This window comes from Colossoma macropomum, unplaced genomic scaffold (genome assembly GCF_904425465.1).
Source record: "Colossoma macropomum unplaced genomic scaffold, Colossoma_macropomum, whole genome shotgun sequence".
Lineage (NCBI taxonomy): Eukaryota > Metazoa > Chordata > Actinopteri > Characiformes > Serrasalmidae > Colossoma > Colossoma macropomum.
Genome location: NW_023494790.1, coordinates 16,104,461 through 16,130,762, shown reverse-complemented (window position 1 = coordinate 16,130,762; position 26,302 = coordinate 16,104,461). Strand labels below are relative to the sequence as shown.

General features: G+C 38.8%; 1 protein-coding gene across 13 annotated transcripts in view; it reads left to right on the top strand.

Moving 5' to 3' along the window:
- ablim2 (actin binding LIM protein family, member 2) overlaps window positions 1–26,302 on the top strand; it is a 91,030-nt gene that overhangs the window by 45,875 nt on the left and 18,853 nt on the right. For 4 of the 13 annotated variants that reach the window (XM_036572329.1, XM_036572337.1, XM_036572332.1 and 1 more), the window contains 12 exons: window positions 8,653–8,836; window positions 12,762–12,874; window positions 13,112–13,238; window positions 14,021–14,114; window positions 17,996–18,083; window positions 20,713–20,771; window positions 20,935–20,985; window positions 22,248–22,325; window positions 22,532–22,675; window positions 23,845–23,877; window positions 24,285–24,402; window positions 24,814–25,038. In XM_036572329.1, the coding sequence (XP_036428222.1) occupies window positions 8,653–8,836; window positions 12,762–12,874; window positions 13,112–13,238; window positions 14,021–14,114; window positions 17,996–18,083; window positions 20,713–20,771; window positions 20,935–20,985; window positions 22,248–22,325; window positions 22,532–22,675; window positions 23,845–23,877; window positions 24,285–24,402; window positions 24,814–25,038 (1,314 nt within the window). The remainder of the gene's footprint in view (window positions 1–8,652; window positions 8,837–12,761; window positions 12,875–13,111; window positions 13,239–14,020; window positions 14,115–17,995; window positions 18,084–20,712; window positions 20,772–20,934; window positions 20,986–22,247; window positions 22,326–22,531; window positions 22,676–23,844; window positions 23,878–24,284; window positions 24,403–24,813; window positions 25,039–26,302) is intronic. The other 9 variants (XM_036572338.1, XM_036572335.1, XM_036572334.1 and 6 more) reach the window with 6 other exon arrangements.

Genomic DNA, 26,302 nt, shown 5'->3' with positions numbered 1-26,302 from the left:
GTGTGATGATTTAGGCATGTAGTTTGTGGGGTGTAAGCTTCTGTTACTTGTTAGCATAATTAGCGTCATGGCTCCAGTGTAAAAGTAAAGGAGCAGAAAAAATATCTTGGCTGATCACCTACATTTGGGCCTAGGGGAGAAATATGTTTAATTTTTTGAACAACTCTTCTTTTAATTGTAAATGTACAGTGATTTCTTATAGAATTAATGTACTCATTATGTTTAACACAGTTCACTATGACTTTACTCAGTGTTGTTTGTGTTTTATATGATATTATCATGTCCCAGTTACTGCCATGTACTCTCAGAGACAGGGAATACAGACCCTCCCTGATCTCTCAGGTTGGTCAGTGGTAAGATGCCAGTTCCGCCAGAGAAAGCCAATCACTCATTGGGTCCTCACCCAGTTTTTCTCTCTCTCATGGTGTAGTATTCTCGCTTTCATCAACAGGGCCAGCTAACTAGCTTCATTTGAGCAGTGGTAGCCAGAGAATTTGCCAGAGAATTCTGCTAGAGCATGGATGCCAAGTCAACACTGGCTAGCTTTGCGTGTTGTGTTCTTGTGTTGTGCTGAAACAGTAAAATATGCTGCTGCAAACCAGCCTCACACTGAGATCCAGTGACTGAGCATTAGGAAGCCTTACAGCCCATGCAAAAGTGTAGCCTGCTATAATTTGTCAGTTCTAGGGCACATGGGCAGTGATTTATTGCTATATACCTACCTCAGCAATGAAACTTTCACAGTTTTGTTGCATTACTCCAGAGAATCGACTGTGGAGAGTGTTTTTTCCTAGAGTCTTATCTGATCTGCTATGAATTAGAGATCAAAAGCCTTCAGTTGACATGATATGGTATGCACAGGAAGAGTATTAGACAAGTGTACAGCCTACCTGCTGGATTTTCAGTACCGGGCCTTTTTCATACTGTTATAACCCACAAGGTGGTTTTAGGGTGTAGAGGTGTGTGTACTGTTTTGTCCATTTCTCTTTGTCATTTCCTCTCTGTTAAACATGGCTGATTTGAGCACATTATATAAGGGATAAGAATTGGCATGGTGTTGTTTTCTTATCCATTTCCTTTTTTGGCATCTGCAGCCCACAGAGCAGACCAAATCAAGCCAATTCCTGTCTTTGTTTGTTAGTAACAGAAAATGAACCTCCTACATGCGAGCAAACTAACAACTGTTAGTCCTGACATTTTACCCTGTTCTTCAGTGTTCAGGACCCCCATGGACCCTCACAGAGCAGGTACTATTTGGGTGGGGGCTCATTCTCAGCACTGCAGTAACACTGATGTGGTGGTGGTGTGTTAGTGTGTGTTGCGCTGGTCTGAGTGGATCAGACACAGCAGTGCTGCTGGAGTTTTTAAACACTGTGTCCACTCAATGTCCACTCTATTAGACACTCCTACCTTGTCAGTCCACCTTGTAGATGTAAAGTCAGAGACGATAGCTCATCTGCTGCTGCACAGTTTGTGTTGGTCATCCTCTAGTCCTTCATCAGTGGTCACAGGACGCTGTTGGCTGGATATTTTTGGTTGGTGGACTATTCTCAGTCCAGCAGTGACACTGAGGTGTTTAAAAACTCCAGCAGCTCTGCTGTGTCTGATCCACTCAGACGAGTGCAACACACACTAACACACCACCACCACATCATTGTTACTGCAGTGCTGAGAAAGATCCACCACCCAAATAGTACCTGCTCTGTGAGGGTCCTTGGGGGTCCTGACCTCTGAAGAACAGGGTAAAAGTGGGCTAACAAAGTATACAGAGAAACAGATGGACTACAGTCTGTAATTGTAGAACTACAAAGTGCACCTATATAGTAAGTGGAGCTGATAAAATGGACACTGAGTATAGAAACAAGGGGGTGGTCATGATGTTATGCCTGATCGGTGTAACTTTGAATACCAAGCAATATAATTCTTACAGCTGCCCTCCTTCCTGAGGAATGGCTGTATTTTTTATAGCTAATTGCGGTTGCTGAGGATGTGTTAACTAGGAGAGAATTCAAATGTAACCGTATAAAGGTGTCTTGGTAACGGTAAGCAAAGTCATGGAGTTGATTGAATGAATCCATCGTACCTCTGAAAGGACAACTCTTCAATATCCATTAAATTAAACAAACTATATGTCTTAGCTAGCACACGGCTTTTTTGAAGAATGTACTCTGGGTGGTCATATAGGTGGAACTTTCTGCTGACCATCTTTAGAGTGGAATCTGATTGGGTGCAATTGCCAGTAGCTCAACTCTGAAGTCATTTTCCTTGACTGCTTCAGTTTTAAAGATTGAAAATTTCAAATATAGATAAACAAGAGAAATAAATAACATCCTTGCCACTGTGCTTGGGTTGTTGTGTTGTCAACTGGCAACTGGTTTGGTGATGTTTTATGTGTAGTCTAATTATTAGCACCTAGACCCTTGAGCCCGTAACAGCACATATATAGTAACATTTTCACAACTCTTCTTTTAATTGTATTCTTAGTTTCAAGGATCCACACTGCTTTTGAGTTTGATTTCAAGCCTATTTCCCACTTCTGCTCTTCCACTTTTATCAATCTTCCCTCTGCTTTCCAGCTTATTCCTCCCCTCCCTGCTTCCTTTTCCAATCAGCCCTCTTGTTTTCTTAACCTCTGCACTCATCCTTTTGCATTTTCCCCTCCATTAAGCCCATCCGCTAGTTCTTCCTCACTTGTGATTTTTTTGATGGCACATACAGGATTACAACGGTCTTGTTCCTACAGATCAAGTCAGTAGTAATAGTATATAGAGGTGGCCGATATGGCAAAATGTAATTTCACAATACTTCAAGAAATTTTCATGATACACAATATGTAACAATATTTATTTTTTGGGTTGGAACAGAGAAGAAGGAAACAGTAGTGCTATGTTTTAAAAATACTATCAAAAACTGTGAACACAGTGATTTTTGTTCAATAAACAGGACTCTTTATAATGAAACATGCATTTTGTCAGTGTTCTACAAGCATATTGTATTGTATAATTTGTCACGATAATGATATATATTATCATGTTGCCCAGGCCTACTAGTACAATGATATAATGTAGACAGGACATAATGCAGAATATAATACTCAATAGCCATGTTAATATGCAGCCTAATAATCTGTTAATAATCTGACTAACAGCTCAATTGGAATAGGATACATCCATGTATAACTCAATCAGAATAGACTAGTTTGATTAAGGCCATTCGGAATACAGATTCTATCCGATTGAACAAGGTGGGTAATCTTGTAAATAATCTGTTAAATAGAAGAATAATAACCATGTAAACACCTGTATCAGATTACATTCCCAATTGGAAACTTGAAGTATGCTCTGTGCACGTGCGTCGCGTCATAGAGAAGGTTTATAATGTTGAACATGGTGGCAGCAGAAAGTGGTCTGCAGAGGAGACAAAGTTTATGCTTTGAACTTTAAAAGACAGAGGTGGGACAGACGTCCAGTTTATGTGTCTTAGAACACGACGACTTCCTCTCGCCCTTCTTTAATAAGTACATGTGAAGCACGTTTCCTGAGTCTGACATAATTTTAAAGCAAGTAAAAACACAAGCACCGCTTACTGCTGCTCATCTCACTCTGACCGGACTCTTGTGATGCTGGTTGTCATGGTAACGTCTACACTGAGTGGTACTGTACACATGCGCGTAATTTGGATCGGATTACTTGTAGTTTGCATGTAAACAGAGATTTTCCATCAGATTGTTGAGTAGAGTGAGCATATAAACACCTCAGTCTTAATCTATAATCAGAAGGTATTCAATCAGATTGGCAAAAATCTTTGCATGTAAACATAGCCAAGGTAGACCAACCCTGAGTTTAGCCTAAGTCCAGTGTCTGGAAAACTGGTCCTTAATGTTTGTATGTTCTTTTCTGCAAAGATTCCTTTGTAGATCAGATTTATAGCCTGTTGTCAGACATGTTGACTACAAACACCATGTTTTCTAATGACATTCTGTTTATACTCTTTGTTCGGCCTTTAGAAGCAGTGCATCTAATGCCAGAAGAGAATGTCATGGAATTGTATGCAGTGTTTGTTCTCTAGTGATGTTGTCTTCCACTCCCTCTCCCATTTCCCTTTTTATTCCTTGACATGATTTAGCTTTAACCAGGTGAATGATATTGTGCAGAGACATACTCTTGCCTCTCTGGCCTCTTGGAGTTGCTAGAAGGATCAGTGTTAGTGGGTGTGGTGCTGGTTCTGGACAGAACTACAGACTGAACTGTGATATGAGCCTTACGTGCTGGCAGTGTTGCTGCCTCCAAGGCTTGGAGGCCATCTGCCGCAAGTTAAATTTAAAGCAGCCAGTGAAAGACAAGTCCTGTGTGAGGAGCCCTCATCACTGCAGGCTTCAGGTTACATTCAGCGATTGCAGCGAGGAAAAGAGCTCTCACATGTGAGAGTGCAGGTGCAGATTTAAACCTGTCTGAGGCCCTCACTGCTCACCATTCATTCTTACCATGCAGTGAATGGTGTTCAGGTTAGTATTTGTTCACAGTTAGTGTCATGCTGGACAGTATTGGTAAAATTCAGTATCACAATATTATATCACCATGTCAGATGAAGTTTGCATTAATAATGTTAATGAACTCATATTTCCTAAGTACTGGTGCCCTATGCTAAAACAACATCCTTCAAAACTTGACATACGCTTGTTTTGATTAGACCGTTTGATTTGCTCTGTTGTTCTGTTCACAGCTGCCAGAACAATGGGGGCATTTGATCCACCACTTTTTGACTGAGTTCAGACAGCTTATTTAAAAACAAAGCAAAACAAAAAACCTCCACTCTCCAACCGCAAAGGCTGCTGACCTATACACACAAGCAGACAGACAGTCAAAGGGGCAAAAAAAATGATAATCTGTAGTTCAGCTAGAGGGTGAGACACTTCCCAAAGGTTGAAGGCTACCCGTTTTTGTGTTTAGTGATAGGACAATGCCGCTTATTAATCTAGTTAGCCTACCTCACTATGTGAAAGTTATTAAATGGCATTTCTTACCATGCTAAGCTAGAATTTGATGTTCTTCAGACATATGAGCAAGCAACTTAGAGAACCCAGTGAACTTTGCAACCCCCTAAACCCCTGAAACTTTTCATGAAAATGTTTATTGGGACATTATGGTATTATTGTATTATGGTATTATTGTATTATAACTATTACAGAGGCCATACTGTCGCATACAAAAATTTGAACACCCCTGATCAAATCACATACAAATTACATCAAATTACAACATGACATTTTTCTACAAATGTTAGTGAACAATTTCTGTTTATTTGCAAAGATAAATGTATGTGTTTGTGTGTAAGCATCACTCCTTCAGGTGCTGAAAGTTGTTATGTAAGAGGAATATGATATGGTTAAAGCAGGGAGCACACAGTAGCAGGGGTCTTTACACTATAGATGGGCACTACCCTCGTCAAATGACATACAAATTACAGCATGGCATTTTTCTGCATGTTAAATTCAGCTAGTAAACAGTAATTTTGCAATAAACTGTGCAGAAGTGTGTTCTCTGTAGAGGATGTGTGAACTTACCGTCATTTAGAAAATCAAAAAAACATTTGACCAGGGGTGGCCAAACTTCTGCATACATGCTGAGTTAGTAAGTTGTCAGTCGGTTAGTTCTAGTTCCCAGAGCACGTTCAGAAAAAACCTTTAGCCAAGGCTTTTCGAAATGACACCAAAGGGAATCTTACATGCACTAGAAAAATGGTGCTTTGACTTGACATGACAAACTGGTCGCACATAATTAAGATGTATTACATGAACACAGTAAAGCAGTAGAAATCAGTTGATGTAGCATATTCTTATTGTGTTCAACCACTTGACATAATATAATCATAAGCTGTTTTTTGCATAGTTCTCTAAATATCAACCACACCAAACCAGATTTTGCTATCTATCAATACTGTTAAAACTGAAAAACAGTATTGTTGTGTGATACCAATGCAGTACTGTGAGAAGCATTGTCTGTGAGAGGTATTGATTTAACCTGTTTTAATTTGGGGATTCTGCAAAGCCATGTGTTTACAAGAGATTGAATTAAGCTGATATTAATGTGCTCATTAGGATTTAGCATAGATTCCAAATTAAAATTGATTAATGTGACTGATGATGTACTGTGAGAAATGAGGCAGTCTCTTTAATTCACCCATGGCTGGCCTTGGGTGTTTATTTCTGTGTTTTCTCATAGTAGTTCTGTGTGTGTGTATGTGTGCACTGTGCAGGGGAAGTGTTATCATATTTTGGCCTGGACTCAGACATTGTCGTGCAATACTACCGGATGTGTGTAACATGGCTAATGTTCCATACTGCTCCCACCAGCCAATAGCAGCCCAGCGGCCATGGAAAATATGCCTACCATATCCTGAGCAACATTCCTCTGTTATTGTTTGGATTTTGTATTAGAACGTGGTCAGTGTGGGAGCCATCAGTGGTAGACGGGGTTTGCATGTGTGTGTTGTGAGGTGTATGTGGGGAGAGTGCCTGTGCATGTAAATGTGTGTGCATGTGTGTAAGCATCATTCCTTCAGGTGCTTAAGGTTGTTATGTAAGAGGACTATGAGATGGTTATAGCAGGGAGCACACCGGAGCAGGTGTCTTTACATTGCAGATGGGGACTACCCTGGTAGCGATTACGTTCTGAAGAACAGGCTCTTCTTTGATTTTATCTGAGATGGTGGACGTTAGATGTCTAGAGTTATTTTTGTTGTTTTTCTCTACATTGCCCGCTCTTATTACATATTTATTTAAATGTAATTAGATAATAATTACATACATATACATTTACAGTAACACTTTCTGTTTTTTTTTTTCGTTTTGGATGTCAAACAGTGGCAATAACATAGCAAATTATATTTCAAATCATAGTATGATATGCTTTTATACATTTGCATCTGGTACAAATAGACAATACACAGAGATTACAAGACATTTTTTGGGCACAGTTGCAAGTTATTTTAATATGTTCAAGATTAGTGTTTTCGATCTGGTCAAGCTGAACCATATTGAGGCTAGAATGCTCTGGGTTCTGATCATTCCACCCAGTAGGGGGCAAAAGCAAATATGGTATTGATTAAAAGTTTGAAATATGAGCTTTTTTACAGGATCAATGAGAAATAATTAATATAAAAATATATCTGCCTTGTTACCACCTGTAAATGTAACTTTTAAGGGTTAAAAGACTTGGTTTCTCTGCACCGGCCTCTTCTGAGTGATAGTGAGAGTGTAGGATGTGGAGAAGTGTGAGAGGGCCAAGAGAACTGCAGTGAAAGAGGCTCATTTACCTCAGTGGAGGTGGAAAAAGAATGGCTTCCTAGGATGATGTCATTGCTGTGTGCTTGTATTGTGTTGCTGCAGTGGTTCCTGTTTTTGTGAAAAAGGGAAAGAGTGTGAGGAGGAAAGAGGGAGACGTTACATGGTCTGAGAGAAAGAGACAAAGAGAGAGAGGTGAAAGTTGTGTTAAAGCAATCAGCAGCATGACATGGATGAAGTCAAAGTGTCACAAACATCACCACACACTCTCACACAGATGCGTGGATCTGCTGGCCGGAAGCCGTGGCAGTAATTAAGGATTTTAGCTGGAAGAGGTGGGCTGATGAGAGGGCGTTCCAGCTTTCACACTAAAGATGTGATTTAATCAGCCAGCTGGACTGTGTGTGCAGTGCACAGGGACTGTTACATCAGCGTTTGCAAGGAAAAAGCAAAGAGGGTTCACTCTAAGAGGATGTTTATGTCAGCTATTCCGAAAATTATTTATGAACGTGTTTGTGACAACAGAATGTGGGCTGATATGGTCATGGAAATTTCGTTATTTGTTCTTGTGTCTGGGTGTATGTGTGGATTTGTAAAGGCAGTTTAGTTAGAATAACATGATGAGATTGTCAGCATTTTCTGAAAGTGGGCTTGTTTACTGGGCCTTTCAAACCTGAGACCAATTTCTGATACCAGTACCAATAACTAATCATTTTAAGTGTTAATCGTCAGCTGTAATTCCAATATCAGACTAATAATCCTAATTCAGTTTGCCTGATTATTTACAAATAATATGTTGGCTGCTTGTATGTTGGTTCTGTCAATGACTCACTTTTAGCATTTGCAGAAGTCTGTGTATAAATTAAAGGGCAACATTCTGCAAACTTTTTACTTCGCTATTTTAGAAACATTAGTGCCAGGATGTGACTTTGTCATTCTAAGCTCACTGGTGCAAGGAGGGAGGGCATGTGTCCCCACACGTCCCTCGCATGTTATAATTTCAGCTGGCTGTGGGAAGGTTGTCAACAACAACAAAAAGGTATAGCATAAGTTACTGATATCGAATATTAAAGAATGTGTATAAAATCTCCCATACCACTCTCCCATATCGTGCTATCATCACGAGCTAAAACAAACTGGCAGCTGAGGTGGATATGAGTTTTGGCAAAAATAAAGTCTCTGGCAGTGTAAATCAGCACTTAGCCAGGCAGCTAGTCTAACAGCTAACTTCATTACCTTTATTTCTATCAGTATTGCATGATTACCGTGTCTGTGTTTAACAGTGTACAAATATGGAGCATATGGAGTTCAGTCACCTCATATGAGAATGTCATAATACCAGTTCTGTCCCTGTCTCTCTCCCTCTGCAGTGTGTGGCTGTGACCTGGCACAGGGAGGGTTTTTCGTACGGCAGGGCGAGTATATTTGCACTCTGGATTATCAGCGTCTATATGGCACCCGCTGCTTCAGCTGTGAGCAGTTTATCGAAGGGGAGGTGGTGTCCGCTCTGGGCAAGACGTATCACCCACGCTGCTTTGTGTGTGCTATGTGCAAGTAAGAAGTACACACACATACACACTCAGTAATTCACTCGCTCACTCACTCACAAACACACAAAACCTATTGTGTAAACTTATTACACGTTATTTCCCCACATTATCACAGATAGCTCAGATTGAGAGGCCATAGCCCAGATGCCACAAGTGCCACACACAATAACCATAACAATAACACACTGCATAGTCATGGCTATTAGCAAGTTTTGTTAATTTGAACAGGTGGATTTGAAAAGGATTACTGTTACTGATGGAGCTCCAGGTTCAGCCAGTTACAGGTCATTCTGGAATAAATACTGTCAGACTGTAAAAACAACTGACATTGCAGATTCATACTGGATTAAAATCGTGAATCTTGTCAGGAGCTAAGTAAGGGGTGGATGTTTGATCCTGCTGGATCCTGGCCATTGGGGCATAATTAAACTAAATTCAATTCAAATTGAGATGTAAACATGTCATTCAGGGGGGTTTGATGCGAAATGGTCAATTAATGGCCTCGAGTGGTGGTAGTAGGAAACCGGGGGGGTCATGATGTCTTTAATGCAAATATAGCCATTTTCACTAAAATGACCAGTGAATCGATGCATTTCTTGAAAAATAAGTTTTTGTTGAGGACTATTATGTTTTACAACATCCTGCAGGTACCTTTCTGCCTGAATGGATTTTAAAAGTACATTTTAGGCCAAAACTTTATCTCAAACACATAAAACAGTGTCCCAGGCTTCAGAGATATTAAATTCTTCAGACGTCTGGTTCTCATCACCAGCACTGGAACAATTCTGACTCGGTAGAATTGAGCATTTCAATTCAACCCTGAATGACTTTGTGTTTCATCTTAACCATTTAATTATGCAGTATTCTTGAAAAAATGGCGGAATTCCCCTTAAGGGATCAAAGTACCTCCTGAGGTAAAACGAATCCAAGTTTTACTAATACAACTGAAAGTTAATTGAGCCTGTGATGTAAGAAATGATTTACATTTCCTTCTATAAAATCAGTGAATGTATAATTAATTAGCTCATAAAATGATCTCACTCCTTAATATGATTAGTAAAATCTTAATACAAAATCCCCTTAACATCTTTAATGTGTCCCTCTTTCCTTTGTGTGCAAAAGTTTGAGTGAGATGTTGGAAGGTAGTCTTGTTTACTGGTCGTGGTAGGGAAAGGAGACCCAGTAGCTTTTAGCAAGAATGTTAAGTGTATGCCCTGCTCCTAGGCCACTTATTTCCAGAGGGGTGTTAGGTGTCTCTTAATCGCTGAATGGATGTGTGTGTATGTGTGTGTGTGTGTGCACATGGTGTTACCAGGCTGCTCCCCTACATTGCCGTAGCGATGCCCATGTTTCCGTGGACACAGTGTACCCATTTAGATCTCTTGGGTGCAACTAGATCCTTAATCAGCTCACAACATGTTTGATTTGTATTTCCACGTTGTTGCTGACTTTCTCTCTCATTCTCTCTCTTTCTCTCTCTTTCTCTCCCTCTCTCCCTCTCTCCCTCTCTTTCTCTCTCTCTTCATGTCTCTCTCGCAGACTTTCTGTTTCACTGTCCGTGTTCTCTCTCTCTTTCTTTGCCTGGACCAGATGTCATCTCTGCAGAGTACATACTGTGCTAACCCTGTTACCATGTATTCAGTAGCCATAGTTTCTGTACAGAGAATGAGGGCATGAACTAGGTCCTATTATTAACCCTTGAACCGTGTTATTATTAATTAGTTATAATCTGAAGACTTATAGTATTGTGCAAAAGTCAGAGATTACTCTTCTTTTATTTAATTACCAGTCAAAACTGCCTCAAAGTACAAGTTACAGATTTTTCAATGTCAGGAAAAAACAAAAAACATGTATTTAACAGAAAATTACACAGAAGCCCCAGTAACTAAGTATAATATTTTTGTTTAGTATTTAGTGTGTCCACAGCTTCCATTCTTTCTGGGTGACTTGCTTTCAGTTTTAAAGAAATCTGCAGGTGTTTTTTCCACACCTCCAAAGTTCAGTTTAGAAGTTGGTTGCATTTTCTGCATCTAATGATGCACATAATCCCAAAGACATCCAATGATTTTGAGGTCTGAACTCCGGATTGGTCAGTCCATTCTTCAGAGAAGAGTAAAGAAGAGTTTCCTTTTCTCAGTAATGGTTTCTTGACAGCTACACATCCTTTCAGACCCATAGTGTTGAGTTATCTTCTTACAGGGAAAGGAGAGACAAAAACAGCTGTGGATATTTTCTAACCTGAAAAAAATGAAGAGTTACTGTAGATTTTCTCTGAAAGTACTGTTTATATGGTGGTGACAGATTTGGTGGTGTACCAGGTCTTGCACAGTTGTTAAGAGTCCCGTTTTCTGTATATCCTTTAACAGTTTTTGAGCTCCAGTTTGGGGTACTCCTTTTTTTCACTTTTTTTACTTTGAATCTCTCTTCTCTTATGCAAGTGGATTATCTCATATCTAGTCAATAATTTGTACTTTAATGACCATTTTGGATGGAAAATAAATACATGACTTTTGCACAGTACTGTATGTTTTAGTGACTACTATAAATGATCTGGTAACTTCTATGAAACTAATATGTAATTGTGTAGATATGAGTGAGGGAATAGAAGTGTGACTCAACAAACAGGCCCTTATTGTTTTAGGGTTTAATTGACCTCTCCACTCCCATGGTGTAATAGTGTCCGTCATTACTTGGCTGCTTCACACACAGAAATTTGGACTAACAGCTAAATGAGTCTGACGCTAAATTAACCAGGTGCTAAATTGTATCACCTATCTGCTAGAAAGCCTAGTCTCTCTGACGCCACGGCTGTATCCACACCTTAGAGACAGAGTGACCATTCACTGCAGCGCTGGCTGACATTTCCACTAGCTAAATCAGTCCAACAAGTGCTACAGCAGGTGCCAACATTTATTGTTATACCATGAGCTAACTGGGACTTAGGTAACGGTGAGAGTTAGTCATACTCAGCACCTCACAACTACAATGCCACTACCGTCTTAGTGTCACTGCTGAGCTGAGGGTAGTCTACAACCTAAATATTATCTGGCTAGTGGTGGTCCTATGGTAGTCCTTTTCCAGTGATGGATAGGGTAGAGGGAGAGCTGATCAGTAACTGTAAACCTACCTATGTGATAGGTGTTTCTGATAAAATGGCCAATGATTGCATGTAGTACATCATCTTTATTTCTGCATACTGGCTAAAAGATGACACCAAGGTTGTTACCTGCTGTCCTCATGTACCCACTAGGTGCTAAAAATGCTGTGACATCCTCAGCTCTCGCGTTATCAGCCAAAGTCAAATTCCTCCTGTCCTCCAAGTCTAGTGGTCAGCCAGCACGGAGACACAGAGGGTCAAGTGTGAGTGGCACGTCCGCTCCAGCTTCACCAGTCACCTAGAATAGCTAACAGTTTCAGCTTCTAATACTGGTGCCATTCCTCAGGCTTTAGCGGCATGCAAAACAGGAGTCACATGACTTTTGTTTGCTATTAGGATCACATAATATATCATTTGTAAATTGATATTGCAGCATTGCTCTTCACATATTGCAAAAGCCTGCAATTTGCAAATGAGCCGTGTAACCAACCACAATGCTGTGGACCAGTTTTATTTTGCGATTTTTTGTGGTACCAAATGTTTCTTCTGAAACTTTCTAGTCGCAAGTGCTAGCCAGGGACGCATTAGCCACTGATGTGTAATTTGCAGCTTTTAGTAATTAGTAATTGTTAGCAACAAATTAGAAATTGTATAATTCAGTATTTCCCATAACTACTATGAGATTTATGCATTATAAACTACAGTGTGACCTACATATCTCAATGACTAAAATGTCTCTTTTGTCCTCATAGTTATTTGTTTTTGTTGTTTATCTCTTGGGTGGTGAGGTGACCGCTCTCTTTTTCCCTCTCTCTGTCTCTGTTTTTGGCAGACAGCCGTTTCCTGCAGGCGACCGTGTGACGTTTAATGGGAAAGAGTGCATCTGTCAGAAATGCACTCAGCCTCTCCCTGCCAACAGCCCAGCACCCGTTCAGGCTGTTCATAGTGAGAGCCCTATTCATCCTCCTCACCTTATTCTCTCTCTGTCTCTCTCTCTCTCTGCCCCTACTTTGTCTCTTTTCTTTCTTATGTCTTTCTGTCCTGTTTTTTTCTGTCCTTCTCTGCACCTGCTGCACACCCCCAAACATGATCTAGCCATAAAAAGTTGTCTTTTTGTCCATAATTGTAACCTCTCTCTCTCTCTCTCTCTCTCTCTCTCTCTCTCTCTCTCTGTGTGTACAGATTGCTGTGGCTGTGGTAAGGAGTTTAAGAATGAGCAGTCTTTGGTGGCACTGGATAAGCACTGGCATCTTGGCTGCTTCAAGTGCAAAGTCTGCAATAAAGTACTCAATGCAGAGTACATCAGCAAGTCAGTACTCTACACACTGTGTGTGTGTGTGTGTGTGTGTGTGTGTGTGTGTGTGTTTGTGTGTTGACAGTAATGTAATATATCATTGAGCTGACCCATCTAAATGTTATAATGACTCAACAGGAACATTCTGGACATGCTGTCCTGAGCTACAGAGCAGTGATGAGCTCAGTAGTCCACTTAGGGCCTCCTATAACGCCTCTTTGTTGAGACAGTTTTGAAGGGGTCATATCACTGAAAATTAAAAATATAATAATTTATAAGAGTGCTATGTAAACACTGTGAAAATATCTAAATGTTCCATTAACTCCTCAGTCAATACAGTTCATATAGGAGACTAAACTGCAAAAACAGTCATCGTGGTTGTGATGCCATTGACATAAACACATGTACATGTGACCACACGATTAGAGGTTGTACTGTTTCAGACTGTGAGAAAGCAGCGCTATAGTCGTAGAGGAGGTGGAACCATTGACATGATTTTCATCATGTGATTTCTAGCGTGAAAGTTTTATGTTTAAAATCCTATGAGAAATATTGTGGCTGAAACCTATAATATTTTTAATATATTTGTGCAAGGAAACAACATTTAAAATGTGCCATAAACATAGTAGAATTTTCAGCAAATAAAAATACAGAACAGAAATATATTTTTAGTTATAAAAAAATCTCTTCACTAAAGAGCTGATAATCAAGTAGTGCATGAATTAGCTTTGCACAAATCTTTCTATAATACCTGGGCCTCTAACATTTCCACTTGTGAATGTGTGTGTTTTGTGCAGGGATGGAATTCCATACTGTGAGATGGACTACCACGCGATGTACGGCATCCAGTGTGAGAACTGCAAGAAGTACATCACAGGGAAAGTCCTGGAGGTACTGGGCTGCCTGTCATGGTCCACATAGCTGCAGCTGGTGAATGGAAGAATAGACATATTAATGAGTGAATGGTCAGATGCACGGTTTTGTGGCTGGGTCATGGCAAGGGCAAATCCTGTGTGTCAGTATGTGCTAGAATATGAGAGTGTTTCACAGACAGGCTGTGATTCAGTCTGGTTCAGACTGGTACACTATATTCCCACTGGGGTTGAGGCTGAGAGGGGCTAACAAAGAAACTCTCAGTCGGCCAATTCAGAATCTCTCTGAATACAGCACTATTATGACAATGCATTTCTCTCTGTGTCTGTTTCTTTTCCTCTGTCTCTCTTTCTGTCTTTTTCTCTGTCTCTCACGCACATTTTCTCTTTTCATAAATAGCTATTTGGTTACCTCATGCTGTAAATAAGACCTTTAGTTACTCAGTAGTCTTTGTTGTTGTACCTGAAGGCCACTCTCACTTACACTATGAAATCATAGAGAAATGTGTCTTATATGACACTATTCACTGTATGGGTTTCTGATCCGGAGGAGCCAGAGCCATGGATTCAATAAATGATAAATGTTGTGGCTGACACTTCTATTTTAATATATTTTAATATATTAATATATTTTAATATATTATGAAATAATGTAACAAAAACTTTAAACCTATACATATATTAAACCTAAAATATTAATTAAAAAACCTATAAAATCAATCAATCAATAGCCAATCGTTTAATACTTTTGGCATTTTAAAACAAGTTTGCACTATAATCCATAGATGAATAGCAGAGAGACAGATTTAAAACAGATTTAAGACAGGTTGAAAATCAGAAAAGCTAAAATTTAACTAAAAATTTTACATAGCCACGGCATAGAAAAATCAGACATGGAAGTATTTTGTAAGCTTTTATATCATTTTATGTAGATATTCAACATTATTTGCTAGACACTCTCAATAGAGGCACCAGGACTGCCATTTTGAACGTGAACCACGGAATTGAGGGTAGGCTGAATCTCACTACTGTGGGCAGTGCGATATGAGTTAGTCTACAAAAAATGTAATATAAATCATAACATTGCATTTGCTAAGCACCATTCATCTGTAGTTGGAATCAGATTGCAGTAGAATGACTGGCTAGTCGACCAGAACACATAAAAAGAAGTCATAATGGAAAAAAGCTAATCTCATGTCTATAGCTTTGCACATAGGAGAAATACTGCCCAGCATACCTTTAATAAGCTGCTAATTTCTTACATTTATGCCTTTAGTGTTAATAAACTGGTTGATAATTGTGCCAATTATATGCTTCCAATCTATAAATCCACATAACAGTCCTCCACATGTTTATTGCCAAAATGCCTTGGCAGTATCACTGCTAATGCAGTTTCTGATTGGTTGATGACAAAAATCTTGAGTATGTCATGTATTTTGGAAGAGCATTTTCTTTTTTTTCCATTTTTGTTATTTATAATTTTTGTTTATTTATAAGGCTTTAATATTGAAAGTAAGTCTGAGCAGCCATGTTGCGTGGGCCATAAAGATGGGTGGGCACAATCAAATCACCCCCATGGGACAGTCTTATCTAGAGCGATTCACAACAGAAGGTGAATGTGGCATTGGGAGTTTTGCCGAAGAGCTCCTGCATCCTGTGTTGAGAATCAAACATCCTATGTAAGGAGCAGTGGTGTTAGCTACTATGCTATCCATTTTAGTGAGTTGAGAAGAATTGAAAAAAGGCCCCCTACACTAGTGACCACATGTGTGTCAATTTAAGCATGAGCTAAAAATAGGGAGCTAAGTCATCAGTTGGTCTCCAATGTCAATATCAGACAGATAATATTTATTACATTTACTAATTTATTTGCTAATATATCAGCTGCTGATATATTGTGCATCCCTAATTTGTTTGGTTGTGTCTGTTTTTTAATCAACTTGAAAGTGTGTGTGTGCATGTATAGCTGTGTGTGTGGGCGTGTTTGTGTTTCTCAGGCAGTCAGTCACAATAAATGAATCTGACACACATATCAACAGTGGCACACTGTTGCTATGGAGACGCACTCCCTCAGCTGCTGGCATTTAAGGAAGCCACATTTGGATCAGACCACCTGACCCCGTGTGACATCACAGTTCAGGACGTTTCCCACTAATTGTCTCAGACAGTTTCTCAGGTTCTCTCTTTTGCACTGAGGAGTCAGATGGCTGGTACTTCATCATCTTAGTGCTTATTATAAACACAGTTTGCCTTAAGCACTTACAAAAAATGTGTAATATGTAGGTTTTGTGAATGTGAAAAGCTACATTAGATGCATAAAGTGTAACATTAAGGTTACACAAAAGTAGAGGGGGGTATACTGACTATTATATTTTAGGCCTGTATTACGTTGAATTATACAATACCACAAGCCAGAGTGGCCTTGTGCTTTTGTGTAATTCACTGTGGAATTGATCATTCAAGTTAACACTCATTGTAACTACCACCACTTAATGGTTCTGACAGTGGCAGGTTGAGAGGAAGAAAGTAATGAGGAACAGAGTGAAATCCCTGGAATATCTATTGATCTAGACTTTGTTTGTGTAGCTCTTGTTTATTCTTTTTCATGAAGACTACATTGTGAAGGACCGGCTGGGAATTGTATCTGTGCCTGAAATGTCATGACATTTAGCCTGGAGAAACATTATCTGTTTTCAAAGGAGGGCATGATTGGGATCCGTGATAACATTTATAATTACATCAGATTACCATACAGTCAAAATGAATATGGCTAGTGAGAGATGCTTCACATATACATTTGTAGAACATTGGCATGTTGAGGAAAAGCTGAGTTCAGTGTGGCTATAAGCAGTGTCCCGTGAACCAGAGTCTTCTGATATGGAGTTTTCTCTGTCTGACACTAGGGGCTTTCCGAAAGGACACTAGTCCTAATGTGTTGTTGTATCTCAAATATCTATTGTGTTGCAGTATGAGAGTAGGATCATATGATTCATGGAATGTAATAAGAGAAGGCATGCGACGGAATATCACCTGCTCAGATTGACGCTATTTAAATACATCATTGCTGTCAAAGTAAAATATTGGGTCTTCGAAATGGTGACTTCATAGAAGAAGCAAAAAAAAACATTCATTACTTTAATATATGTTAATATAATATGATTATATTCTAAGTAATTTTATGCAATTTCTCTTGCACCATTTGTCATGAATTGTTCACACAATGTAATAGGAAAATAGTATAAAAAATAAAAAAGCAAAAATATGAAACCAAGATAAAATTATGGCTTCCAAAAGACTCTCAAATCTTATGCCATACTGAAGGCTGGCAGTAATTTATATTGGAATTGGGGTTAAATTAACTGGGATTGCGCTCTGAACCAAACAGTGGAGTCATTTCTTTACTTATTATCACATTTATGCCATATTTGGGATCAAACATCAGTATGAACCTTCACAGGTTCAGTGTCTAACACTAGGCTTGGTTATAGCACTGTCATATCTGCGGAGAGAGTGTGATGGAATTTGTTAGAAAGCATTTGCATTTAATCCACCACCGAGGACATATAGTGCCAGATCCTCTTTTAGTGCCCCCCCTACTGTTTATAATTCACTGCTGCAGGTTCTTGTGCTAGTCCTCCATTTCAGCATAACAATGTCTTTTTTGGATCCCTCCACAAACTCATTTTTAAAGTTTTATGCCAAACATGGAACGTGCCACAGCACATTTGCTGTCCATCCAGTTGCTATAAAGGTCATTCAGAAAATTGCAAGTTCTTGTATATTACAATAAACATCAGTTCATTTACATTTGACGTTTCAATGGTGAATCTTATGTACTATTGTTGTTTTGTAGTGTCATTTTCCTGTTCCATTAGCTTACTTTGATCTTCTGTTTCATAGGCTGGAGATAAACACTACCATCCCACATGTGCCAGATGTGTGCGCTGTGAGCAGATGTTTGGAGAGGGGGAGGAGATGTACCTGCAAGGTAACATACATCAGTCTCTAGACTAGATCATTCATATTAAAGTCTTGATGAGATTATGTGTAGACAATAATTACGTTTACATGCACACCAGTAGTTCAGTATTAGTCTGATTAAGACTACAAGACTTACTAAGAAATTATCATACGCTTGGTTCGGTTGTCATGGTCCCACTAATGTCTTAGTTGACCTAAGCTTACTGCAATTAAAATGTGGTAGAGGATAGATTTAGACATTTAAACATTTACATATCTCCGCTGACTCACACGGCTTTTGTAACATTTTACGGCTTTTTCTGTGATGACAGCTTTTTGACACCAAAACAAAAACTTGCGAAATGGACAGAAATAAACATAGTTAGATATTTAGATTGCGACAGGTATTAATAAACAGTGAGAAACTCATACATTGATAAACTTAGCTGCGTTATAAAGCGGGTGTTTACTGTTATAGAGTCAGAATGTGCTGATGTGCATGTCAATAGGACTGTAAATGGACTAGTCTTTTATACAGCTCTTATAAACGTGTTGGTTCGGTCCAGTTCCTTAGATTAACTGAGTCAGGCTATTATAAACACATATAAATGTTATTAATGTTAAAAATGTTGGAGAACAAAGTGACCTGTTAAGACTTTTCAAGCCAGGAAAGCTGCATTGTCTGTCTTTTACTCTTCTCCTTTAATTATATGATTCTCATTCTGAAACCATATTTATTGTATGTGTAAAGAATATAATTTAACAGATCAAAAAAAATTGTAGAAAGCTACCATTTTGATTAAGCAGGCACAATATTAGGGATATACTTCACACTTCTGTCAACTTTTATTGTTAAGCTGATGAAAGTCAATTATCAATAACAAATCAATAATAAGCCCTTATTGATCTGAATTCAGTTCCGAAATTATGAATGCTTGCTCAGAAACTGTTGCGCTGCATCCAACAATAAGGACAGCATGGCACTTCTTTTAAACAGTGGTAGAAACATGATTGCACACAGAAAGCTCTACATGCTGATGCATTGTACTGCCCAACATCAATATTCCCAACCAAGGCAGATATTAGAGATTTCACAGGGACATTGTCAACTGTGCTTGAATGTGTCACCACCAAGAGGTTTATTTCTTAACTTATCACTGTTTATTAATTTTAAACACAATAGTAACATGTGATATTACAGTGTCTTAGATCATATATGGAAGTGTTTGCTTTCCTTCATTTTACCCAGCAAATGGTCTCTCATGAATAGCAGTGGTCAGTTTGTTAGATTCTTCTCAGCTTTTGCTTTCGATTAAGACTTTTTATCTCTGTTCCAGTCAGATAGGCCTACATGTGTTCTTTTGATTGATTATTTATTGTAATATGAATCTTTCAGAAGATCCTTGATAAGTCCGAAATAGGCTATGCATCTACAGTCTATTCAGTGACCTGTCATCATTATTAATATACTAACAGAAAATATTATTCTGTGTCATAGCAGTAATTGGCCTTTTATTTATGACTTTATCTCTACACTGTTCTAGTCTGCTGTTAATAATCCTGTGAGAAATTGAGTAAAGAAAATCTATGACAGCCATAAAGAGCCGTGTCAACTGTTATTACTGTTTGATTACTGCGGAGAGCCGTTTTATCTAGTGCAGTGATTAGTGTTGTGCTGAGAGCCCAGAGAAAATAAAGCACCTCTCTGACATCAGACCATCAGTAAACAGGGCAGAGCAAGAGTCAGGTCTGCATTCAGCCTCCAGATACTTCAGTGGAATTACCCTTATAGGTGCCCAAGGCATATACACCATTAAATGGCTTGTCTTAATTAATCATTTCTCACCACATTGAAACAAATGGAAAAGTTCTTTTGGAGGCATCATTCAATTCCACACTTTGGTTATAAGAAGAAGAGAGGAAGCATCCTTTAAGATTGAAAGGCCAGACTTGGACGTGTCAATACAGAATGCAATTCAAATGTAAATGTAATTCATTGTGTAACTGTATAATTAATATGTAACTGCATATTAATAATGATTATAAAATTAAAAACAAATGATGTTATTAGAAGTATGTAACTGAATGCATAGAAAAGCACAGCTTCTACAGAATTACACAATCTTTACTTTGTTATTGCTGTTTATAAGAGCTTTGTGATTAGATCTCACAGCTTTTTTTTCATTTCTACTGTTTGCCTTAGTAATAAATTTATACCAGGAGCAGCAAGGCTGGAACTGCTCTGTTTGATTGCACTCAGAGATTTATATTCCAGACAGAGTGCACTGCAGTCTATTTCAGACTACATTTATCCTCTGCTTTGGACTGTTGACAGGTCCTGGGTTAGTTATTGGTCATTTTCATTCTGACTGGATGAAATGAAAAGGAAAGTGATTTGCTGAGTCATTTAAGGCCCTCAGAACTCTGTGCATTTAGTCCATGAATGAGGAACGGACAGCTAATGTGGGACTTCTAGCAGTAATAATAGTAGTAATAGGATTGATTGCATAAGCACATTTTAGCATACCTAAGGCAATAGCACAAAAGAAAAAACATGGCTGTATGTATGTACATATATATATATATATATATATATATATATATATATATATATATAGGAAAACATGTTGCATGCTGTTCTTTTCTCTCTTTCTCAGGTTCTTCCATCTGGCACCCTCCTTGCAGACAGGCAGCACGTATGGAGGAGAAGAGTAAGGTAGGGTGCTCAGAACAGAGCAAAACAGTGTAAAAGCTATTGACTGAGCAGGTGCAGGGGCACAGCTTTCCCACAGCATTACTGATAGCCTAAAGTGCTAGAAGAGCCATTAGCCAAGCCCCTTATATGATCCCCTTGTATTGTAATGCCCCTCTTCCTGCAGAAACAGGTGCGGATACAGCTCAATGACCTGCGTCTCAATGTACCTGAGCAGGTTTGTGAAGTGCACCCCCAACCCTCTTTCCCTGCATGGGTTTATCTCCTCTCCCAACCTGCTTTCAGCTTCAATAGAAACTCACAGAGGTCTGAACAGGACCTGCAGGACCACCGTACGCTTTTGCCTCCTACCCACCTGATCTTGTGATCAGGACCCAAAGTCGAGGCTCTCACTGCACTGATGCTGCTGTGTATTTATAATGGAGTGGTGCATAGTTTTGTAGACATAATAAACAAGATCACTGTTAGCCATTAATGCCCTACTAATGTACTACTATATAATATGGAGGAAACTGAACTGAGATTTTGACCTCACCGTCTGAGGCATGTGTTAAATACAGATTTTCATTACAAATCCTCTTTTACTTGGTGGTAAATTCACACCTTAACAATGCAGGTTTATTTCATACAAAGGCTTATTATTCAGTAACTACAGGAACTTCAGTGCAAACTAATGAAGCTATTCTTAGGTTATAGAAGTGTGTAATAAACCTCTGGGCCTGTTAAGGGGTTAATAATAGATGAAGTAATAATGCATTTTATCTTAAGTGTTCATACATCTAAAATTATATTTAGTACAGCCGCATGCAAAAGTTTGGACACCCCTGGTTGCATTACATGTTTCATGATTTTCTAAGTGAAAATAAGTACACTAAAATGCCATATTTAAGTTTGTTACAAGAGAATTTTCACTTAGACAATAAACCACACATGTCTTTTGACCGGGGGTTCAAACTTTTGCATATGACTGTAGACAATATATATCGCTAATGGTGCTTTTTTAGTTATTTTGTTGTAGCTAAATGCCCCCCACATTTGTATTAAAACCTATTATATATTGTTGCTGTCAGAACAAAACTGTATCTCTGAAACTGTACATTTATAGGAGAAGTTGGTTGACATTTTCAACTTTCATGTAAAGACTATTTCTATTGGTCCATTTGTCATGAAGTTTTCACACAATGTAAAGAGCAGCTGGTGTTTTCAAATAGTGTTCTCAGGTTTTGATATGACAGCGACAGTATGTTCTATTCTTTAGTAAAAAGTTGTTTGTATTTACCTGATTATTAGTGTTTATCGGTATTTATGTGTAATGCAGGCTTTTGATACAATATGGCATGAAAGAGAACGAAGTAATATACGTTCAGTATTAAATATATTATGTAAAAATGTTAAGCTCTCTTGTAGTAAATGCTTGTAAAAAATATATATATATAGAAAATACTTTTATTAACCCACTGTTTGGCTTTCTCTCTCCAGGTGACCAGGACCTCCTCTGAGAGCATCACCTCCGCTCCTGCCTCCAGTGCATCTGGATCTCCTAGCAGAGTTATCTATGTACGCAGCCCTTTTATTTGCACTAACATGAAACTCTTATTTAGTGCCCCATTGTGAGGGGCGGTTTCTTCAGATGTCAGTTATTCTAGTGCATGTACATTTACTAGCCACCAGGTGGCAGCAAAAGGACAGAGTATTAAAGTTTTGTTCAGGGACTGGAGTTGTTTGTTTATTTTTATATTGGTATTTCATTCTTTCTGCCACAGGCAAAGCTGGGTGATGAATTCCTGGACTATAAGGACCTTGCGGCTCTTCCTAAAATAAAGGCAATCTATAACATCGACAGACCTGACATGCTCTCCTACTCTCCTTATGTCAGCTACCCTGCAGAGGAGAGGACTTATGGAGAGGTACTTACACATGAAGACACACTTCAGACAGGTTCATTTTCTGCAGGAGACTGCTGTTACATTACTCTTATCTCCCCACAGTGTTCACACTATAATTCAGTAAGATGTCTTATTTCTACAAAATAGGAATTTAAAAATGTATATTTTACTGGCCTGCAGGCACAATATAAAATGAGTCATGTTTTTAGTAGTGTTTGAGAAGTCGCCAAAGGAATATAATAAACACGTACTACTATTTTAGTAGAATTTCACTTTACACTAGCATTTTAAATCACATTATCAGAAATGTTGGCTAGTATATAGAGCATGCTTAGAGTCACTGGTGGAGGACTGTCCATTCCAAGCCTTTAAAAGTAAACAGAACTTTGACAAGGACATTGTATTTGTCATCCATGCTCCATGCATGTTTCAGACAAACTAAACAGAACATAAATGTATGTATCTAAATTTAGAATTACACCTTAAAAATGTAAAATATAGGCCAAACGAAGAAAGAAAGATTTATTTTTTTATTTACTTATTTGTTCATTCCTTCCTTCCCTACATCAAACATTGCATTCACTAAGAAATTGTTTTCAGGATGTTGGTTTAAAGTTGGGAAACCAACACATGGAGTACGTTTGTGAAATGAATATGGCAAAACAATAAAAATGCTCCCCCTGACTGCAAGATCTGATGCTTTTTATGTAACCCATGCTTACACCTCCTAAAGGCTGTGTTATACTTTTATTTTTGTATGTAACTTTTATTTAACTATACATATGTGTGCGCACAGATGTCCTTTGTATTTTGCCATTGTTTGGTTGTGCACATCCTCAGAAATGAATTCTGTGTACCAGCATAAACTTTTAGAGCAGTGGTCAAAAAATGTGGTGTCTGTTGTTAGGTTCATTGTTGACCTTGATGTGCAAAATCAGAAGAAGCGAAGGAAGGTTTTCATCTGCCAACCAGGAATGTTTTAGCCCTAACCTGCCCCCTAGTGGACATAGCTGTTAATTCTCCAGATACACAAAAAAATATGCAGACAAGTAGCAGCCGTGTGCGCACACATATACATAGTTAAAAATAAAGTATACCTGTGCTTTTATTTTATTTTTTTTTATGTCTATAACGTCATTAGGCCTACTGCATCTAACTTCATCTCACTCGCTTGCTTTCTTCATTTGCAGTCACCCCAGTTGCTCACCCCTACTCCAACAGAGGTACAGTAAAGGAGACCTGATGGGGAACACATCTCTCAGGCCCCTTTAAGTGTTGTATCAGTGTGAGGACATCAATACAGTTGTGCTAATTTTGGGAAATTTGTCTTGTGCTTACATGTTGTGTGTGCAGTGCAGTTGTATCATTTGTTCTTGATTGTGTTAAAATTGACAACTGATCAGTTTTTGTCCCATGATCAGTTATTGTGTCATATGATATGAGATTGACAGAATGTTATGGATATTTAATTTCAGTTCATCTGGTTCTCTCCTAGGTTCAGAACCTATTATGTATCTCCAGATCACATGTAGACCTGTTCATTTATGTTTTTAAATTAGTGTCATTGTGTCAATTTTAGATTTCATCACAGTATATTCTTGTCTATTTTTTGTTTGTTTGTCTTTTCCAGGGAGATGGGGAAAAATCACCCCGTCAGAGGAGACCCTCAAGCCCCAGCTCCAATAGCTCTTTGGGTGGCTATGGCCGCTACACCCCCTCTCGCTCACCCCAAACATACAGCAGACCAGGTACCCACACTTACTCACACAGAGACAAACAAAGTCTTAGATGCTCTTTTTTCTGTTTTACATGAAGAGCATTGCACATTTTTATTAACACATTGCTTTTAACTGTGTTCATGAAAACATTTTTAGATGTTTTCAGAAGTTTCTTACTTCCTCATATTATTTCTCTAGTTCTTTGGTTTCATGTCCCTTCTGAAAGTATGTGGTGTGTATTTCAGGCAGTATTGATGATCATTAGATGCAATAAAATGCAACATATAATGAGTCATAATAATGTACCTATGCACTGAGAAAGTCTTGTTTAGGGAAAATGTGGAATTGAGAGACATTTCCCATATATAAATATTTATAATATAGTCACTGACTTCATATTACTCCCCTTCTCCCCTTTGGTTGGTTGGTCCCCTTGCACAGAACAATATCTGAGCAGTAGATACACCCCACAACCCGGAAGTTCCAACTCGCTGCCCGTGTACACTGCGGGTAGGTATGGTGGCCACTGTAGTCCCAGGGACTCCTCTTCACTGCCCAGTGGTGGTAGAAATACTCCACAGGCAGGGAGTGGGGGTGTGGCTCTCCCCTTAAACCCCACCACCCTGGCCATGCTCCAACAGCACAACTACATCCCCTACTTCAGAGGTACCACAACTCAGCCTGCAGGCCTTGTGTGTTAGCTAAAACCAACTAATGCCACAACATGCATGGAACTGTTGCTGTCACAGCTGAACTGCAACACTAATGAGTTGCTATAAATGTGAAATATCAGAAGTGGAGATCTAGAATTACGTAAAGTTTCATGTATTCTCATTATTTAAGGATAAATAATAAGGAAAAAAGAATCAATCAATTATGAAACTACTACCTTGTCCTTCGCCCGCCTTCCCTAAACAGGAATTGAGACAGAATTCAAACAGGAACCAGTCTCTGAAAGTAAACCTAGGACAGGCCTGCACCTCAATTTGCCTCCCTACGGTAAACCTCTGGACCCACTGGTCCCACTCTTTTACCATCTCTATCAGTGTGATCCGGTTCTGTGAGATTGTAGGTGTACCCCAAGGTTCATCCTTTGGACCATTCAGTTTGTTTTTGCTTGCCATTATTGTGTCTGTAGAGTTCATGTTTTAACATCATGCTCAGTGATGTTGCATGGAAATCCTGTGTATATTATGTATATATTTATATTTTAACAGTGATTTTAATTGCACACTCAAACACTTGGGAACGTTGAAGATGGACATATGTATTGATGTACAATTGTGATATTTGTGCTTATCAATGTTGTGCTTTGTTACGGTGATAAATATGTTGGATTGCCCCACTGTGGAAAAAACTGCCTGTTTGGACATTTATGTTATTTATTGTTTTTCCTCCTTGTTGTTTGTTGTTGACTGATCTGTCTCATTTATTCACTGTTGTTTTGATATTCTGCCAGCTGATGTTTCCGATTACAGTTAATACCAGCTCAGGCCTATGAGTCTTTGCCTATGGGGGAGTGTGGATTACCTCATCTAAAGCATGCTTGAGTGTGGTCAGAGAGGGACTGTGTAATCAGTTGAGGAGGTCTGGGAAAGGGATCACTCAGTAAGCTCCACCAACACTTTAACACCAAGAATGCAAGTTAAGCCGCAAATGTAAACTTTGATACGTGCAGGCTCGCCTTTCCAGATGCACATAAAGTGTATAAAGCGTATGTCTGAATTTTTTGGGCAAGTTGATACTTATAAGGTTGTGAGTAACCTTGCTAGTCATGGGTCACTCCTTCTCTTGAATGTGAAGGGAGGGAGACCTAAAAAAGCTACTTATGATCTTGTCTCTGCGGTTTCTCCAGGAGAAAAAGAAAGAGAGGGAAAGAGAACTTCTCAGTAGTAGATTAAAGGGAACAGTGGAGGAACTGTAATTTGGG